General features: G+C 35.8%; 1 protein-coding gene across 3 annotated transcripts; it reads right to left on the bottom strand.

Moving 5' to 3' along the window:
- Positions 1 to 2,776: 2,776 nt before the first annotated feature.
- Positions 2,777 to 18,390, bottom strand: ZCRB1 (zinc finger CCHC-type and RNA binding motif containing 1). Of its 3 annotated transcripts, none has more exons than XM_004765546.3 (8): positions 18,191 to 18,390; positions 17,052 to 17,137; positions 14,745 to 14,773; positions 8,758 to 8,869; positions 8,308 to 8,415; positions 4,355 to 4,467; positions 4,183 to 4,258; positions 2,777 to 3,405 (listed from the first exon to the last, which is right to left on the bottom strand). In XM_004765546.3, the coding sequence occupies exons 2-8, from the start codon at positions 17,133 to 17,135 to the stop codon at positions 3,274 to 3,276; spliced, it is 654 nt and encodes a 217-aa protein (XP_004765603.1). In that variant the 5' UTR covers positions 17,136 to 17,137; positions 18,191 to 18,390; the 3' UTR covers positions 2,777 to 3,273. The 3 variants fall into 3 exon arrangements, with proteins under 3 accessions (XP_004765603.1, XP_044929084.1, XP_004765606.1); XM_045073149.1 differs by lacking the exon at positions 18,191 to 18,390 and adding an exon at positions 18,049 to 18,184; XM_004765549.3 differs by lacking the exon at positions 18,191 to 18,390 and adding an exon at positions 13,040 to 13,129.
- Between the last annotated feature and the right edge of the window lie 8 nt (positions 18,391 to 18,398).

Below are 18,398 nucleotides of genomic sequence, written 5' to 3'. Positions count from 1 at the left end.
GTTCCCACCCTCACCCCCCCCCCCATCTCCTGGTTTCTTTCTTCCTTCTTTCCTTTCCATCCCTTCCTTCTTCCCTTCCTTCTTTCTTTCTTAAGATTTTATTTGAGAGAGAGAGAGCACGAGCAAGTGGGGAGGGGCAGAGAGAGGGAGAAGCCGACTCTCTTCCTAGTGGAGAGGCCAACACGGACTCAGTCTCGGGACCTGGGGACCACGACCCAAGCTAAAGGCAGCTGCTAAACCAACTGAGACACCTAGGTGCCTCACCCCTTCTAGTTTCTTAAGTGGAAGCACAGGTTGTTGATTTGGCACTTTTTATATTTTTTGAAATTTTTAAACAATTTTTTAAAAAGATTTTATTTATTTGGCAGAGATCACAAGCAGGCAGAGAGATAGAGAGAGAGGAGGAAGCAGACTCCCTGCTGAGCAGAGAGCCCAATGTGGGGTTCGATTTGGATCTTGTTTTTTATCCAGTCTGACAATCTCTGAATTTTGGAGTGTTTAATCCATTCACATATAATATCAATATAGTTGGATTTATATCTGCCAATTCGCTATTTGTTTTCTATATTACTCATGTATTTTTTTGTTCCTCTGTTCTTCCTTTACTGCTTTTGTTGATATTAAATAGGTATTCTCTAGTATATCATTTTAACTCCTTTGTTGATTTTCTTAAGTCATATTTTTGGAGTGCCTCTGTAGCTCAGTTGTTTAAGCATCTGACTTTTGATTTCAGCTCTGGTCAGGATCTTAGGGTTGTGAGATTGAGCCCCACGTTGGGCTCTATGCTCCATGCAGAGTATGCTTGAGCTTCTCTCTCTCTGCCCCTCCCTTGGCTCTCTTGCAAATAAATATTTTTTTAAAAATTAAAAATTAAAATAATTAAAAATCATAATTTAGTGGTTGATTTGGAGGTTAAAATATGCATCTTATTTTATCAGAACCAATTTCAGATTAGTGCTTACTCAATTCCAGTAAAAGTATAGTCATGTTGCCCTGATATTTGTACTACTGTCATAGGTAGTATATTTCTATATTGTAAACCCAGCATACAGAGTTCTAATTATTGCTTCAAACAATGGTATGCCTTTCAAAGAAGAGAAGGAAGGAAAAAAAATGTATATATAGAGTCTTAAAAAGATTTTATTTTTACTTATTTGACGGAGAGAAAGGGATCACAAGTAGGCAGAGAGGGGGATGTAGGCTCCCCGCTGAGCAGAGAGCCCGATGTGGGGCTCAATCCCAGGACTCTGAGATCATGACCTGAGCCAAAGGCAGAGGCTTAACCCACTGAGCCACCCAGGTGCTCCTATCCTGCTTATCATTACCTACATAATAGCTTTAGTCATGTTCTTTATTTCTTTGTATGGATTTAAGTTACAATTTAGCATCATTTCCTTTTAGTCTGAAGAAATTCCTTTAATATTTCTTAACAAATGTATGGAGAAAAGATTCACATGACATAAAATTCACCCATTACTGTATGCAATTCAGTGGTTTCTAGTATATTCACAGATATGTGCAATCATCACCATTTTAGAACATTTTTTGTCACCTCAAAAAGAAACTCTATACCTGTTATGAGACTAGCATCTTTCATATCTTTTCCTTTCCCATCTCAGCCCTAAACAACCACTTACCTATTTTCTGTCTCTGTAGATTTCCCTATTCTGGACTCAAATGTGAATGGAATCATATCATATTATTTTGTGGCTGGCTTCTTTCACTCAGCATACTGTTTCCAGGTTCATTCATATTGTAGCATGCATCAGTACTTCATTCCTTTTTATGCATGAATAGTATTCCATTGTGTGTGTGTGTAGCAATTTAAAAATCACAGTGCAACATTTAAGTGAAATCCTGGAAGAGAGGAGGGAGCATGTCTTATAGCAGTCAGGAGAAAGAATGGTCAAGCTGACAGTGCAGCCATTCACAAAGGTCCTGAAGTGGGTGCTTGCTTGCTTGCCTGCCAGCCTGGTGAGTTGGAAAGAAGGTAATGGAACCAGTGTGGCTGCAACAGAGTAACTAGGACGTGATCATCAGTGCTGAAGTGCCAGAGATAGCCCTTCTTTTGAGGTCTCATATATAGGTTATTGCAAGAATTTTAGCTTTTGTTTTGTGGAAGATAAAAAGACAAGGGAGACTTTTGAGTGGAGGGTTATATCTAGCTTAGTTTTAAAAGGATCATTCTTATTTTGTGTTTTTGTTTTTTGAGTATAGATGACACACATTAGTTTCAGGTGCACAACTCAGTGATTTGACAAGTTGATATATTATGCCACATTCACCACAGGTATAGTCATAAATAAAAAGAAACATAATAAAGGAAGATAGGAGACAATTATTAACTCTACAAAAATGTAATCTCAGCACACTCATTGACTCAGAGGTGGGCAGTATTTACATGGTCATAAAAGAAAAACAATAAATATGGACCTAACCATAGATTTTTACATAGCCATACTGGGAGACGGAGGAGGATGGGGGGGTGTGGAGTACTATGGGAGACTGAAAAAATCTCCACTTACCCGTTTATGAATTAAGTGCCAGAAATATTTGTATTTTATATAGCAATATATAGGTACATATGAAAAGAAACAGCTGAAAAAGTTTGTTACTTCTGGGGAATGGCTCTTGGTGCCAAAGGTGCACCAGACAAATGATTGCTGTTTGGTTATAAGCCTTTGAAAACTACTTTACTTTGTATTTTATGGGTGATTATGATAAATTTAGGTTGGGATAAAGCTAAAAGAAATAAGATAGCAAACACCCACCCATATTTAAAAACAAAATTCTCTTGAAAATTTTATTAACATTTAATAGCAATAAATCAGTCAGCATTTTCTAGTCTTCATGAAGTTTTTGTCTTAAAGATGAAATTTACTTCAAATGTCTTCATGTAAACCAATCAGACATGAATAAACTTTTATAATGAGCTTCCCAAACGCACCTTTTTAATATTGGTCTTTTTTCTTGGGAGGACAATGGCAATACTATGATAGTATTAAGATTTCTTTTTAATTCAAATGAACTGTTTTCAAGATTAATGGTTACCAGCAAATCTTGATTTTTATTACTCTGCTAAGGCAAGATAGAAACATGATACTTTAAAATTATTTTCAATTTCCTATGAACCTATTTTATAGTAAAAAAATTATTTGGTACTATGTGGTTTTTATGCTTAAATTCTAAAAGTAATCTTTAATTTCAACTGAACTTGGTACTCCAAGACTTAAAAAAATTTTTTTAAATGATATTTACATAATAAATACAATTTTAATCACTCAGTTCTTCCTCATCACTGAAATATGTGCTTTTCTTTATTCTTGGGCGTCTTGAATCATCTGATGTTGAGGGACCTCCTGAACTGGGTTTCCATTTTTTCTGTTCTTCTTCAATTTTGGCTTGCTGTAATGTGAGTCAGGAAACATATGAAACAAAACAAAACCAGGAGTGTGTTTAATATTATTTACAGTGTATTAATTCAAAACATGGCAAAAACAACCATAAATGCCAACAATCCCCATCTTCCAGCCCATGCAGACAATTCCACTTCATGAGGAGACCCCTCCTGCAACCCCAAGTGATCTCGCAGTTTCACTGTGTTACTCAAAATTATTCTAGGAATCTTCTACTAATTAACAGGTACATGAAATGAAGCCTATTTGCCATCTTAGCTGGATGTGGGAATGTTATATAAAACATATTAGTTAACTAAAAGGAAAAATTAATTAATGTATGTATTTATAATTTATCAATTAAAACATTAAAGTAACTTTTTTAGAAAATTAGGAGATTATATGGCTTCAAAAATTTTACATATCTTGTATTAGGACTTTTAATGGTCAAAAATAAGCTTGGTTTTGTTTTGAAGTTTCAATCAGAATGTATCTTTTAATAAAATCTTCTCTGGCTAAAGTCACTTTAATCAAATATTTCTGATCAATTCCATAATGAAATCAGATTAAGATCTTAAAAATGTTGTAGGGGTCTTAAAATCTAGAAAGAACCAATGGGACTTTTTCTATCACACTGCTCTGAAGACCTTAGAGAAACAGCCTGTTTCCTAAAGAGGTAAAAGGAAGAGACAGAGTTTGCCAAGAGATGATCAATAAAGTAAGCAAGGAATATAAGATGATTAACCCAAGGCACTTAAATGGCATTATTAAAAGAACTGTTTAATACCTGGAAAGCTATGGCCTGACTAAGACTGTCAAGAGCAGGATCTTCCCCTTCATCTTCACTTTCTTCTACTTCTTCACTGAATTATTGAAAAAAAAAATCAGAATGTACTCAAGCAATTGTATAAAGATAGAAAAAATACAATAATGCATTTAGTAAGAGTAGATATACATACATTTCTTCTTCTGGTTCAGGAATTTTCTTTTTTTTCTTTTTCTCTTTCTTTTTTGGAGGTTCCCGTTCTCCAAGCATATTTTTAGGGCAGGCGTAACTTAAGTGTCCACTTTCCTTTTTATTTCACATTAAAAAGGAAAGGAAAAAAGCTGTATTTGTTAATGTTATTAAGAGAAACTTGCTTTGTACCCTATGACTAAGGTTTTAGAACTTAAAAAAGAATACTGTCACACTGGGAATATACATGAAGAAGTAAACAAAACCCATTACTTTAATATTTAAAAGAAAGAGATTATGATATTAATAAGCTAATATGCTACTTTATTTATTTTTTAAAAGATTTTATTTATTTGACAAACAGAGATCATAAGTAGACAGACAGAGAGGCACGCAAAGAGAGGAAGGAAAGCAGCCTCCCTGCCAAGCAGAGCTCCGAAGCAGGGCTGGATCCCAGGACCCTGGAATCATGACCCGAGCCAAAGGCAGAGGCTTTAACCCACTAATAAGCTACTTTATTAGCTACTTTAACTCTAATAAGCTACTTTAACAATAACGGAATATTTTAGTAGTTTCACTAAGAACAAAAGAAGTATTCATCCCTCAAACATTTTAAATCTCAAGACTCAGGGTATAAAACAATTCAAAATTTAAATGGACCACCCACCTTCAGTGTAAAAAAAAAATTTTTTTTTTTAAAGATTTTATTTATTTATTTGAGAGAGATCACAAGTAGGCAGAGAGGCAGGCAGAGAGAGAGGAGGAAGCAGGCTCCCTGCCAAGCAGAGAGCCGGATGTGGGGCTCTATCCCAGGACTCCGAGTTCATGACCTGAGCCGAAGGCAGCGGCTTAACCCGCTGAGCCACCCAGGCGCCCCATTCAGTGTAAAAATTTTAAGGTTTTATTTGATAAAGTGGGGATGAAACCTTCCTGTTAACTTCTAAGATGGTGCTTAATATCATTTTAAAAGCAAATGGACTCTCTCTCTCTCAAATAAATCTTTAAAAGGGGGGGGCACTGGGTGGCACTGTTGGTTAAGCATCCAACTCTTGTTTTTGGCTCAGGTCCTGCATTGGGCTCCATGCTCAGGGTGAAGTCTGCTTAAGACAGGCTTTCCTTTTGCCTTCCCCGCCCCTTTCTGCCTGCTGTGCTCTCTCTCTCAGATAATCTTAAAAAAAAAAGGTAAAATTTAAAGTCTTTCTCACTTTTCCTATTAATTTCATGCTCCTCCCTTCATATCTAGATTATACCTGCACTGTCCAATTATGGTAGCCACTAATTGTAATTTTCTTGTGACTACTGAGAACCTGTCTGAATTGCTATGCACTATAAGGGTAAACTACATCCTGGATTTTGAAGACAATAAGAAAAAAAGAATGTATGGAGGGTATGTGCTATGGTGAGTGCTGTGAAGTGAGTAAACCTGGCGATTCACAGACCTGTACCCCAGGGCTAATAATACATTACATGTTTATTAAAAAAAATTAAAAAAAGAAAAAAAGAAAAAAAAAGAATGTAAAATATTTTAATTTTTGAAAATATTAATTACATATTCAAATGATAATATTTTGGATATATATTGGGTTATGATAATAAAATATATATTAATTTTTGCCTGTTTCTTTTTTTAATGTGGCTACTACACAAATCAGAATTACATTTATGATTGGAGTAATGTTATAATGAACCATAACATGGTTCAGTTGTAAAACATGAGGCAACGAACTACCATCTGAACATTAGCTCACTAAATATACTGATGAATAATATGTAAGAGTAAGGGTGTGGGGAGAGATTCAACCAGGATTCGAACAATAGAAGAGAAAAATAATCATACTTTTCAAGTATATTTTAAAAAGCATCAGATAGACTATGTACTTTATTTTATTTATTTTTTTTAAAAGAGTTTATTTATTTATTTGACAGACAGAGATCACAAGTAGGCAGAGAGGAGGAAGCAAACTCTCTAAGGGCTCCATCCCAGGACTCTGGAATCATGCCCTGAGCCAAAGGCAGAGGCTTTTAACCCATTGAACCACCCAGGTGCCCCAGACTATGTACTTTAAATAGACATCAAATACACATGGTTGAACCCAAGAGATGTAACTGTTAATAAACTGCTAAGTGAATGCACTTAGACAAGCATTTTCCAAATTGCTTTTAGAATGGTATCAACATATTCCATATATAAAAATGGTTTCTTGATGAAATAAGGAAAAAACAGGCTAAATAAATGCAAATATATTTTGGGGAGGTGAAAATTTAAGAAATATAAGAATGTACAAAGTATAATATAACAAATTTATGGATTCATAAACTAAAAAGACAGATTAACAGATTCATCCAGGATTTCTCAGATAATTTGTTATTTACTGTGAATATGAGGATACACAGTAATCTATCTGACCATAACTACTTCTCCCTTCCTTCCTTTTTTCCTTTTTAACAAAACTCAGGGCTCTGGAACACAGTTTACATCAACTTAAGAGGTGTTAGAATCACAGGAATTGACAGAATGTACCGTCCAGCTATCCAACTATCTGTTTATCTCTTTTCAGGGAGGAAGGGGTAGAGTATGGCAGTGAAGGGAATGACTCCTACCCATTTCTTTGTATCTTTCACTGGTTTTGTAAGCCAGGAAAATGTCTCACAGTAATCCTCTCCCCAGCTCTCCATTAGTACCTCTGGATCCCATTTTTTAGGTACTTTATATAGACATTTTGGAAACTAACAACAATGAGTCCCAGACCAATATCCTCGTGGTACCATCTCTATTATGGGCCTCGTGCAAAATTGTTTTGTGGCTATATATTTTTCCTACTCACCAAAAGTTTAAATGGGTAATGATAAACTACTAGGTAAGAAAATTTGGGTATAGTTCAGTTACAAACATTAGCAGTATTAATAGAAAAAAAACCTTTAAGGGGCACCTGGGTAACTCAGTTGTTAAGCATCTGCCTTTGGCTCAGATCATGATCCCAGGGTTCTGGGATCGAGCTCTGCATCGGGCTTCCTGCTCAGTGGGAAGTCTGCCTTTTCCCTCTCTCACTACCCTTACTTGTGTTCCCCTTCTCGCTGTGTCTCTGTCAAATAAATAAAATAAATAAATAAATAAATAAAATCTTAAAAAAAAAAAAAAAAGCTTTAAAGCGCATTACCCCAAAAGGGATAGGTTGATCACATGATGTTTATACTGAACTGTGATAATTCAACACTGGCAAGCTATTATAGGCACAAGCAGTAGTCCATTAACCCAGAAATTTATGGGCCACTAAATCTTTTAAGACAGTAATAGGTAATTAGCTAGGTGCTTTTTTTTAAGATTTTATTTATTTATTTGAGAGAGAGCAAGACAGCATAGGCAGGGGGAGCAGCACAGGGAGAGGGAGAAGCAGGCTCCCCGTTAAGCAGAGAGCCCCATGTGGGGCTCAATCCCAGGACTCTGGGATTACAACCTGAGTTGAAGGCATACAGTAACTAAGGCACCCAGGAGTAGGGTGCTTTTTTAAAAAAGATTTTATTTATTTATTTGAGAGAGAGAGGGAGAGAGCACAAGCAGGGGGAACAGCAGAGGGAGAAGGAGAAGCAGACTACCCACTGAGCAGGGAGCCCGATTTGCGGCTCAATCCCAGGACCCTGGGATTATGATATGAGTTGAAGGCAGCTGCTTAACCTACTGAGCTACCCAGGCACCCAAGCCTGATGCTTTTTAATTTAATAGTTTTCAAAGACTTAGAAACTGGAGAAAATACTACTCTGTATTACCTAATTCAGGTTCTTTACATACTACATTTCAATTGAGTCTACTTAGAGGAGTCGAGAGTCCCAAAGGAAAAACAACTTTTATAACCTGGTTTTAGCCAGCCAGAAGTTTTAGAGAGAACAAATAAAACACTGATATGAAATGTACCTTCAAACAAACTACAGAAAATTACATGAAGTTTTAGGTATACTCACCCCACATTCATAACACTTAGATTTGTCAAAGTAGTTTCGTCTTCGGATGAACTCAGCTGCTCTTCCATTGTCGATAGCAATGCTTGCTTTTATTACTCTACCAAATAACTAAACCAGAGAAATGTAAATGCAGGAGGATATATTTCAGTGAAAACTAAAACTACAGTTATTTGATTCCATTTTCTTAAACTTTCAGTTCCATTTTATTTGATTACTTTATCAACTGCCTAGTCATGTATGACAAATCACATCCTATAGAACAGATTCTTATTCCTTAGATTCTGCCAGTATTTTAGGAACCAATATAGTTTTCACCTCTTTTCTATAAATGAAATGCCCTTAAAATCTACTGCTATCCATGACTTGATTATCCACTGTATCCCTTCATTTTTGGCCTGGATGAACAAAGGCTTTTGGATTTAAAAATCCTGTTGGGAATGAATGGCTTACCTGTTTGTTGTTTATTGCTCTGGTACAGTTTTGTGCAGAGTCTTTATCCAAAAACAAAATAAATGCAACCCCTTTACTCTTCCTGGTATCTTTATCTTTCATTATAGTAACCCTTAAAGCATAAACAAATAGCCAGTTAAAAAAATGAGACAGGAATAAATAAAAAAGATATTACTAAATACTTAGAAAACTCGTGGGTTAGAAAAACATTTATGGAATAAGAGAAATCAATATGCTTGACAAATCAACTATTTCTTCAAAGTCATGGGATATCAAGAAGAATGGAAATGAGAAAATGTGATACTGATTTAACAAAAGTGAGCACAGCTCTCCAGGACTACCTGAAAAGTCAAACGTTAATCAGAGGTTGAAGGATGAAGTAAACATATTACAGAGACAATAAAATCTTGAAGAGTAAGCATAATTCCTCTTTTCCACTAAATACCCTCACTTTGCAGAAACAAAACAAAACAAAACAAAACTGAGGTATTATTTTCAGAAAGTAAAATGATTTACTTATTTTTTTCTAGGCTTTAGAATCTAATTATATTCTGATATTCTCTTTTTAAAGTTTTAATTTAAATTCCGGTTAGTTAACATACAGTGTAATAGTTTCAGGTGTACGATATAGTGCTCATCATAGCAAGTGCACTCCTTAATCCTGATCACCTTAAGAACCTCCAGTTCTGTGGTTCTTAATATACCATCCAAGGTACCTAAGCGATAGGGATGGTGCTAAGAGCACAGAGCCTGTTCTTTCTGATCCTTTATACATCCTTAGTCCTTGTGACTCCTGCTCATGATATGTCATTAAATGTAGTTTAAAAATCAGTGTTCAACAGGGCTCTTCAGAGAAATGGCTGATTCAGAGGATGGACAGGGTAGGTACAAGAGCTTTAAAAATGTACTTAGAAAAAGGAAAGGAGTACTTAAAAAAAAAAAGATAGGGCATGGCACAGTAGTACAGAAGCCAGCTTAAAGGAACTCTCATTGGCCATATCTAGGACAATTTGAGTACTAAAATAATTACAGTAATGAATAATAAATCACAGAAAAAAGTAGGAATTTATAAGTCCATATTAATAATAAATAAATAAATGAGGGAAAAGGGATGGTTTTGTTTTACAGCAGAATATCAAGGGAAGTGCTAGAGTTGGAAAATCACTATTTGCAACAATCACAGTAAAGACTGGCTCAGGCAAGAAGATGATTTGTTGATGAACAAATGCTAAATCTAAAATGTAATTTTGGGGCATCTGGGAGGCTCAGTCAGTTAAGTGTCCCAACTCTTGATTTTGGCTCATATCACAATCTCAGGGTTGTGAGACTAGGCCCACATTGGGCTCTGTGCTGGAAGTGGAGCTTAAGATTCTCTCTCTTCCTCTCCCTCCACTCCCTCCCTCTGGTCTTTCTAAAAAGACTCTGTCTCTTTCTAAAAATAAATAAGTAAATCTTCAAAATAAAAAATGTAGAACAAGATATTTACATTGTCTTAAAAGTGTTTCTCACCGACTGTATTAGTTGCAAAGGGGAAAAGGTATTTATAAAGTGAAGAAATTGGTGAACAACTTGGCTGGGCCATCAGAATTACTATCACTAATGAGGGACACATGGACACTATAAATCTGGATGCAAAATCCTCAGAATAAATATTATCTATATAGTTACCGGCCACAAGTATATAATACCACAACATAATCATGAGGCAACATTAGGAAAACACAAAATGAGGGGGGGAAAGATAAGAGAGAGCTATATTCTCTATAAATGTTCTAGTTTAAAGGGGCTTAAAAAAAATAGGACAGTTAAAATCAACACCTAACTCTAGATGATACTAGAGGGGAAAAATTCTATGTGGAACACTATTAGGTCAACTGACAAAATCGGAACATGGATGATAGATTCAATAAAAGTATAATTTATGAATTTGGTAATCATACTGTGATTATATAATATATAATCAGTATAATTTATGAATTTGGTAATCATACTGTGATTATATAATATATAACCCTATTTTTAGGAAATACATACTTAAGTATTTAGGAGTAAAGGGCAATGATGTGTATAACTTATCCCCAAATAACTCACAAAAAAAATTGTGTGTATACATACATACATACATACATGCGCATTCACAGACAGACACATATACACACACAGGGAGAGAGAGGGCAATGAAAAAGTAAATGGGGCAAAATATTAACAGGTGAATCTGGGTAAAGGATATTTTAATATCCTTTCTATTGTTTTTGCAACTTTTTCTGAATTTGCAAATATTTTCAAAGAGTTAAAAAAATACAATATTCAACACAAAGCGTAATAATTGACAAAGCTTGTTTAGAGTCACCACTCTGAAAGTTTTCAACCAATTTTCAAACAAATATGAAATAGTTACTTTATCTTTTTGGAATTTTCATGTATTTGTGAAGGTCAGTTTAAGTCATTAATCATTTTTTTCTAAAGTAGTATTTCGGAAGTGTTAGCTTTCAAAGTCATCCTCAGTTAATGATGTCTCTCAGCTGTCGCCTTTTTTTCATTCCCGCATCTTTTATTGTTCACAGTGGCACTGCTGTTTCAACAGTGTATTCTTACTAGTTCCCTTGATGTTAATGCTCTCATATGCCACTAAGAAAATTTCCCCTTAAGGAGTAAATAAAATCATGTCATTCTTCTGCTCAAAAATCTTTGATTCTTCAAGTTGCCCATTCTTGGTCTTGAATCAATATTCTTTAGGCTTTAGCTCCCACCTCCCTCATCTTTCACTACTTTTACTCACAAACTATGAGGGCCAGCAACAACAAACTACTCAATCGTTCATGGACTTCTCCAAATTGATGCCTCTATTCACACGTCCTCTATCTCCTTTCAACTCTCAATCTTTGCCCATCAAAACTTGACTCATTTTTCACAGCTCAGAACATGTCAGTTCTCTAATCTCTTTAACTGGAAATAATTTCTCTTGCTTTGTGCTAGTCTCCACTGAAGTCTGTTTATGTATAAACAATGTCTTATCAGACCCATTTTAATATAAACTCCTTTAAGGTTGTCTCTGTAACCTCTAGTATACCTACCTCAATATGTTAAAACGAAAAGACAGATACAGATGGGAAACTGGTTTCTCAAGAGTACATCTAGCTGTTTATTCATGTGGTCAGTTGTGCCAGTAGCCTCAAGCCCAGGCATGTTAAGCACTGATAATTAAAGGCCCTAGGACAAGGTTTTTACCTTCAGAAAAAAAGCTTAGAGTCTAGAGGTAAAGAAATCTATCAACCAATTAAAATACACTACTTCGACAGAGATATGTTCTATGGTAACAGAAAAAAAATGATTACACCAAAGATTCTTAATCCCAAGTTTCTGTCACGAGATGTATTCATTTAAGGACATAATATGAAACATGTACTCCTCTGGGAAACCTTGGTATCATCCATTATACCCCTTTCTCACTCACCCAGCCCTTACATACACAGTAAGTACATCATTAAATATTACCCACTTTACAGCCAACGATCATCTGACCATCTCTCAAATCTGTCCAGCGTCTGCCTCTCCACCTATACCGTCTTAGTGGACATTGCTCCCCACTAGGCTATCGTTACAGCTTTTTTTTTTTTAACCAAGCATATCAGTATCACCTTTATTCCAACGTGTCTTTTTAAAACATTTTAAAGATAAGAATAGGCACTTATCCAGTTGGGAAAAGAAAAAAAAACAGCCTTTACAAAAACTTGCTGAAAACAAATTTTTACCTTATATTTGAAAGTCTTATTGATTTTTTTTTTCGTTACAGCTTTTTGACTGGTCTGCCAGCATCCACTCGTTTCCCTCCAGTTTAATCTCTATACTGAAGCCAGAATAAGCTTCTAAAAATTCAAATCATGTTTCTCCTTCATTTAAAATTCTATACCAGTGAATTCTTGGAATTCTTAGGATGAAACCCAAATATCTTGTAACATGGCTGAGAAGCAAGATGAGGAACCTGCTTCCATCTCTAGACCCATTTTGCACTTTCTCCCTCTCATTCATCTCTAGTTATACTGGCCTTCTGTTTCTTTTTTCTTTTTTTTTTTTTTGGCCTTCTGTTTCTTGATCTCACTTTATTTTCTCTTGCCCTAAGACTTTTGCACAAGGTATTCCATCTACCTAAAATGATTGCAAAGGTATGCCCTCTACCTAAAATGTTCTCCACATTCTTTTTGCCTACTTAAATCTTAGCCTATTCAAAGGATACTGACTTAGGTTAATCTACCCTAACTATCCAGACTAGATCATGTCTTACCTGTTTATAGGTGTTTATAGCTCTGTCTTTGACTTCATAGCATTCTCATGATTTATAATTAATGTTTGTATGGAAATTCATTCAGAGATTCTGACAGATGGGAAAAACCAAGAAAAGGTAATGGTATGGTTAAAGGAGCAGGCTCTGAAATCAAATTGTTGGATTTCAAATCTTGTCTCCACCACTATCTAGCAATATGTTTAAGTATATTGTGTGCTTCAGTTTTGTTATTTACAATATTAAGATAGTAACAGATTTTACCTTAAAAGGTAGTTGTGATAACTTAATGAATTAATACATGTAAGAAGATTAGAACAATGCCAGTATATTTATGTTTTCACTGTTACATATCATCATTATTAGTGATTTGACTGGTAATAACGACTATTCAGAATTCTGAAGATCCATGGGTGGCTTGGGTGGCTCAGTTGGTTTGGCGTCTGCCTTCAGCTCAGCTCATGGTATCAGGGTCCTGGGACTGAGCCCCACATGGGGTTCCCTGCTCCGCAGGGAGTCTGCTTCTCCCTTTCCCTCTGTCTCCTCCTCTAGCTCCTACCACTATCTATGTCTCTTTCTCAAATAAAGAAATAAAAATCTTAAAAAAAATTCTGAAGACCCCAAAATTTACCTAGAAGCATTTTTGATGATTTTCTTACAATTTATCCAAAGCTAGAAAATAACTGGCCAATAGGGGGATTGGGATTTTAAATACAATTTCAAATTTATACCAGAATATATATATTGATTATAAGATAGTTAGAATGACAATATCTTGTTTTTACTTTTTTGCCCCATAATATAGGTCCATGTTTGATTTAAAACAGTGAATTAAATATAAGAAGTTCCTTTTATCCTTTTATAACTCTCAGCCCCAACTGATAATATCATCCCTACCATTTCTGTGTTTCCAATCTTTCCAGTGATCTCTAAAACTTTCTATGAAAGTAGAGAATATGTTTTCTATATATTTATTAATCTCATAAGCATTTTGCATGTCATATGCATTGAAATATTTTTTACATTCTACTTGACAAATGAAAATCCACTTCTGATATACTTGATGACACACATTCTAATAACCAAAATATGTATTTAATCAGAGTCTTTACGTCTTATATTGGATAACAGATTCAGTTTTAATTCTTAGTAATATGGTTAAGAAATTATTGTTTAAATAAATTATGATATATAAAGGACCATCATGAGATCATCAGATATGAGGGTGTATCTTTCAAGTACATGGTAAGATGTTTACAGTATAACGTCAAGTTTTTTTTTTTTTTTTTAAGATTTTATTTATTTATTTGACAGAAATCACAAGTAGACGGAGAGGCAGGCAGAGAGAGAGAGGAGGAAGCAGGCCCCCCGCCAGAGCAGGGAGCCCGATGCGGGACTCGATCCCAGGACCCTGAGACCATGACCCGAGCCGAAGACAGCGGCTTAACCCACTGAGCCACCCAGGCGCCCCTATAATGTCAAGTTTTAAAAAAGACAACAAAATCGCATGTATAGAATTGAGTCTTAAAAAAAACTGTATGTTTACATATACAGAAAAATGACTGAAATATACACAAAAACGTTAAGAGCAGTAATTTTTCTTTGTTATATCAAATATCAGTTTTATTGAAAAATAATCTTAAAAAATGGAAAAGTAAATTCAGATATACTTTTAAATGAGGTTTCAAAATACAATGTGAATACTTACTTTACAACTTTGCCATACTTGGAAAATATCTGAAATAAAAGACCACATAATACTTTACAATTAAATTTTAAGTCATAAGAAACCTTAAATTTTCAGGTTCTATAAACTGACCATGTTCTTTGTTAAAGCTTGTGAAAATTTCTGACCTTTATTCTATAAAGCAGGCCTTAGAAGATATATTTTTTTAGTGACTAGAATAATACTCAGATTTTTGTTATTGGAGTCACAAGTATCTGCCTCAATTTCTAAACTTCTAACAAAAGAGCGCAAACAGCGGAAAAAACCCCATTCTTTATGGGCGGTAGATTAAGGGCATACAAGCTGCAGGGCTGCTAGTGTTCCTCTGGTATATCCATGGCAATTATCAACCCCACCATAACCCCAGAGAAATCATGTGCTTCAAATATCAATGTTGTGGAATATCATTATTACTAGCCAACTCCATTAAGCAATCTGTTTCAGAAGACAGATCCTTAGACTGCTTATAAAACAAAACATAAAACAAAAAAGCTTCTGAAATAAAAATTCATTTGCATCAGTTTCCAACCCTCTGCCCATTCTTAATTGGTGGTTCTTTACTGTTGGCGCAATCTTTCCTTTTACTTCTACATCTTCAAACTAAGCAATCTCATCTATTTCTGTTTTAGCCATTATATATATCGTAATAGCTCCTATTTATTATATCTTAGAAAAGTCTTTCAGAAATATTAATATAGGCAATTAATAATAAATTGAGTTTTATGATTAAGTTGTGTAATGCTGGAATGTAATATAATTGGACTGCAGTGTTAGAAACACTGAATCTTGAAGTCCAAAAGAGTCTTGTGTGTAACACTTTCTAATGGCTTCTCATTTCACTCACAATCCTTACTATTATCTACGTAAGCCCTACGTGGCATCCCTGCATAGGATTACCTTCCTCTGACTGCCCTTCCTCTCTCTCCACTTGATTTACTCTGTGCCTGACATGTTTTTCCCCAGACATCAACACAGCTGTCTCTTACTTCTTTTAGGTCTTTATTCAGAAGTTACCTTTTCAATAAGGGCTTTAGACTGCTCATGTACAATTTGACCTCCATTTCCAACCTGATGTTTAATAACCTCCTTTATTTTTTCTCCTTAGCTCCTGACTTCTTAGCATTAATTTTGTATCCAAAAAACAGAATATCATTAGACTTTTTAATATTTCATATTCTTTTATCTTGCTGTGGTGCCAAGATGGATTTTCATCTTTGTGTTCATTGATGTATTCTTAGTACCTGTAAGAGTGCTCAGCATATGGTAAGTGTTCAATAAATACCGACATATCTCTATATGGAGACAAGGAAAGAAGCTAAAGTGCATTTTCTCCTTTGTTCTTTGAGACTTAGGCTATCTCAGTTAAGTAATTAATCAAATACTATGTAATACCTATGTAGCATCTTCTCTGTACTTAACATCTACCCAAAGAGGTAGAGAGAAGAGGGCACATTTGGAAGAAAGAATTTATGTCATTCCCTCCATTTCCTCTCAACCACTCATCTACAGGACAGGGACAGCAGGAAATTTTGTTCTCTGTAAGGTAGAGAGGTGAAAGAAGATTTTGGATCCTCCAGCCCCTTTCCCCTTCCATCATCCAATCCTGAACTGAAAACAACAGTAAGCTGTTAGGTTTCTGCCATATATATAAAATTAAAATAACCTTTCAAGACCCAAGATCAGTCAGAATTTGAGGGTTAGTCAAGGGATCTCTTTGCTTTCATCAGCCCTTTCCTCCAAAACCTCTACCCCACCATTTTAAAAAAACCAAGTAAGCACAAAGGAAAAATCAGCCAATCACAAGTTGTTCCTACTTCATTATGCTACCCGTGTCTTCTGTTTATAAAGAAGTTACTCTTGGGGTGCCTGGGTGGCTCAGTGGGTTGAGCCTCTGCCTTCAGCTCAGGTCATGATCTCAGGGTCCTGGGATTGAGCCCCGCATCGGGATCTCTGCTCAGCAGAGAGCCTGCTTCCCCGCCTCTCTCTACCTGCCTCACTGCCTACATGTGATCTCTCTCTCTGTGTCAAATAAATACAATCTTAAAAAAAAAAAGAAAAAGAAAAAAAAAGGAAGCTACTCTCTATGAAAGCACTGTAAACTCTTCGGAAATTACAAAAATTGTCATTTTTTTTTTTAACTTATGTTTGCAACATAAGTCTTTGCTATTGATGGCTCAAGTGCATTGTAATGTAGTTATTAAGAATTATGCTAAAAAGAACTGTTTGCTTAAGCTTTATCTGTACCACAGATAGAGAATTCAGAAGACAATAGTATTAAAAGTCACTTACCCGGTATAAGTCATTGTTGGTCAGGGAAAAGGGCAAGTTGGATACATACACTGTGCTTTTACTTGGGGCCAATCCACCACTCATTTCTATAAAGGGAAACAAACCAAGAAGCAATCTAAACCAGGTATTCTTCATTCCAAGCAGAACCAGTGTATATAATCATTGATTTAATTATACCAGATTTAATTCACCTTCCTCGCTTTTATTAGGATTAAAAACAATTACTCCAGCTGGGTGAATTAAGGGATTTCTTTTCCCCAGATATTACTGCAAAGAGCTTTCTGGTCTTTCTTTCAAGTAGAGTCCTTAACCATTATAGTGCTGGATTATGGTATGAAGGCAGAATAAGTTTAAAACAGAAAAATAAAAAATTCTTGAGGTTTCACTTAACTTTCTCTCAGGCTAAGGGTAAAAAACTGCTTTTGAAAACGTTTAATACCATGCCTACCGCATCAGAAAGAGCCTGCTAGCTCAGAAAGAACCTTAGCCACTTATTTTCATTAATGCTTTGGTCTGGGTACTATTTTTGGTTTTCTTGATATTTTTCTTTGCAGTGGTATTAAGAGAAAATTTTAACCTCACATTTTGATGGTGTAAAGTTCAAATAACTAATTTTGCATATTACTGGTAAATAACGAAATGATACATTTTACTATACCAAATAGGTTTCCGTGCCTTGAAAGATTTTATTCTGTATATGTATTTTTAGATTACAAATGTAATTTGTAACTAGTTTTTATAGCGTATTTTACAAAGCAGATTATCCATGAAAAGTACATCATACTCAACAAGGTTCAAATTTCAATTTAAAAAGCTTGTGTGCTGTGTATATCAGATGGGAGCCTAGGGGCCATCACAAATGGCAAAATATTGACCGTGGGACATGCCAAGTCGCGGAGTAATAGGAAAACTGCCTGATGCTTGAGATATTTCTTGGGAATCTATTAGACAAGTTCCCACTTTTTAGACAAGTTTCCCACTTGAAACTATGAGTTACCGTTCTGGGGAGAACTGCGAGGGCGGGCAACGGCAAATGGTCCGGAATAAAAAGTGTGGCGGGGAGAGAGGCAAATCGTTTTCGCGGCCGGGTCTCGGGAGGGGCTTGCGGGAAGTAAGGCCGCAGCTGAGGAGGTGTTTACCTTTAGGTGGGGCAGGCCTGGGAAACTAGAGCGCGAGCCCACGACTCAGTTGGGGCTCAACCCGGACTCTTCCTCGTCCCGCGCTGGGGCCTTGGCATCACGGGTCCTGGGAGGGGTCAAGCGCCGGAGAGAAGAGGCAGCGACAGCAACGCCTCTTCCTGGCGGTAGCTAGACCCAGGCTCCGGAGGCGGGCCCAGAGGCGGCGCTT

This window comes from Mustela putorius, unplaced genomic scaffold (genome assembly GCF_011764305.1).
Source record: "Mustela putorius furo isolate JIRA1106 unplaced genomic scaffold, ASM1176430v1.1 tig00537227_pilon_pilon_pilon, whole genome shotgun sequence".
Lineage (NCBI taxonomy): Eukaryota > Metazoa > Chordata > Mammalia > Carnivora > Mustelidae > Mustela > Mustela putorius.
Note: the sequence above shows the minus strand (reverse complement) of the source record. Positions and strands in the feature narration are given on the sequence as shown.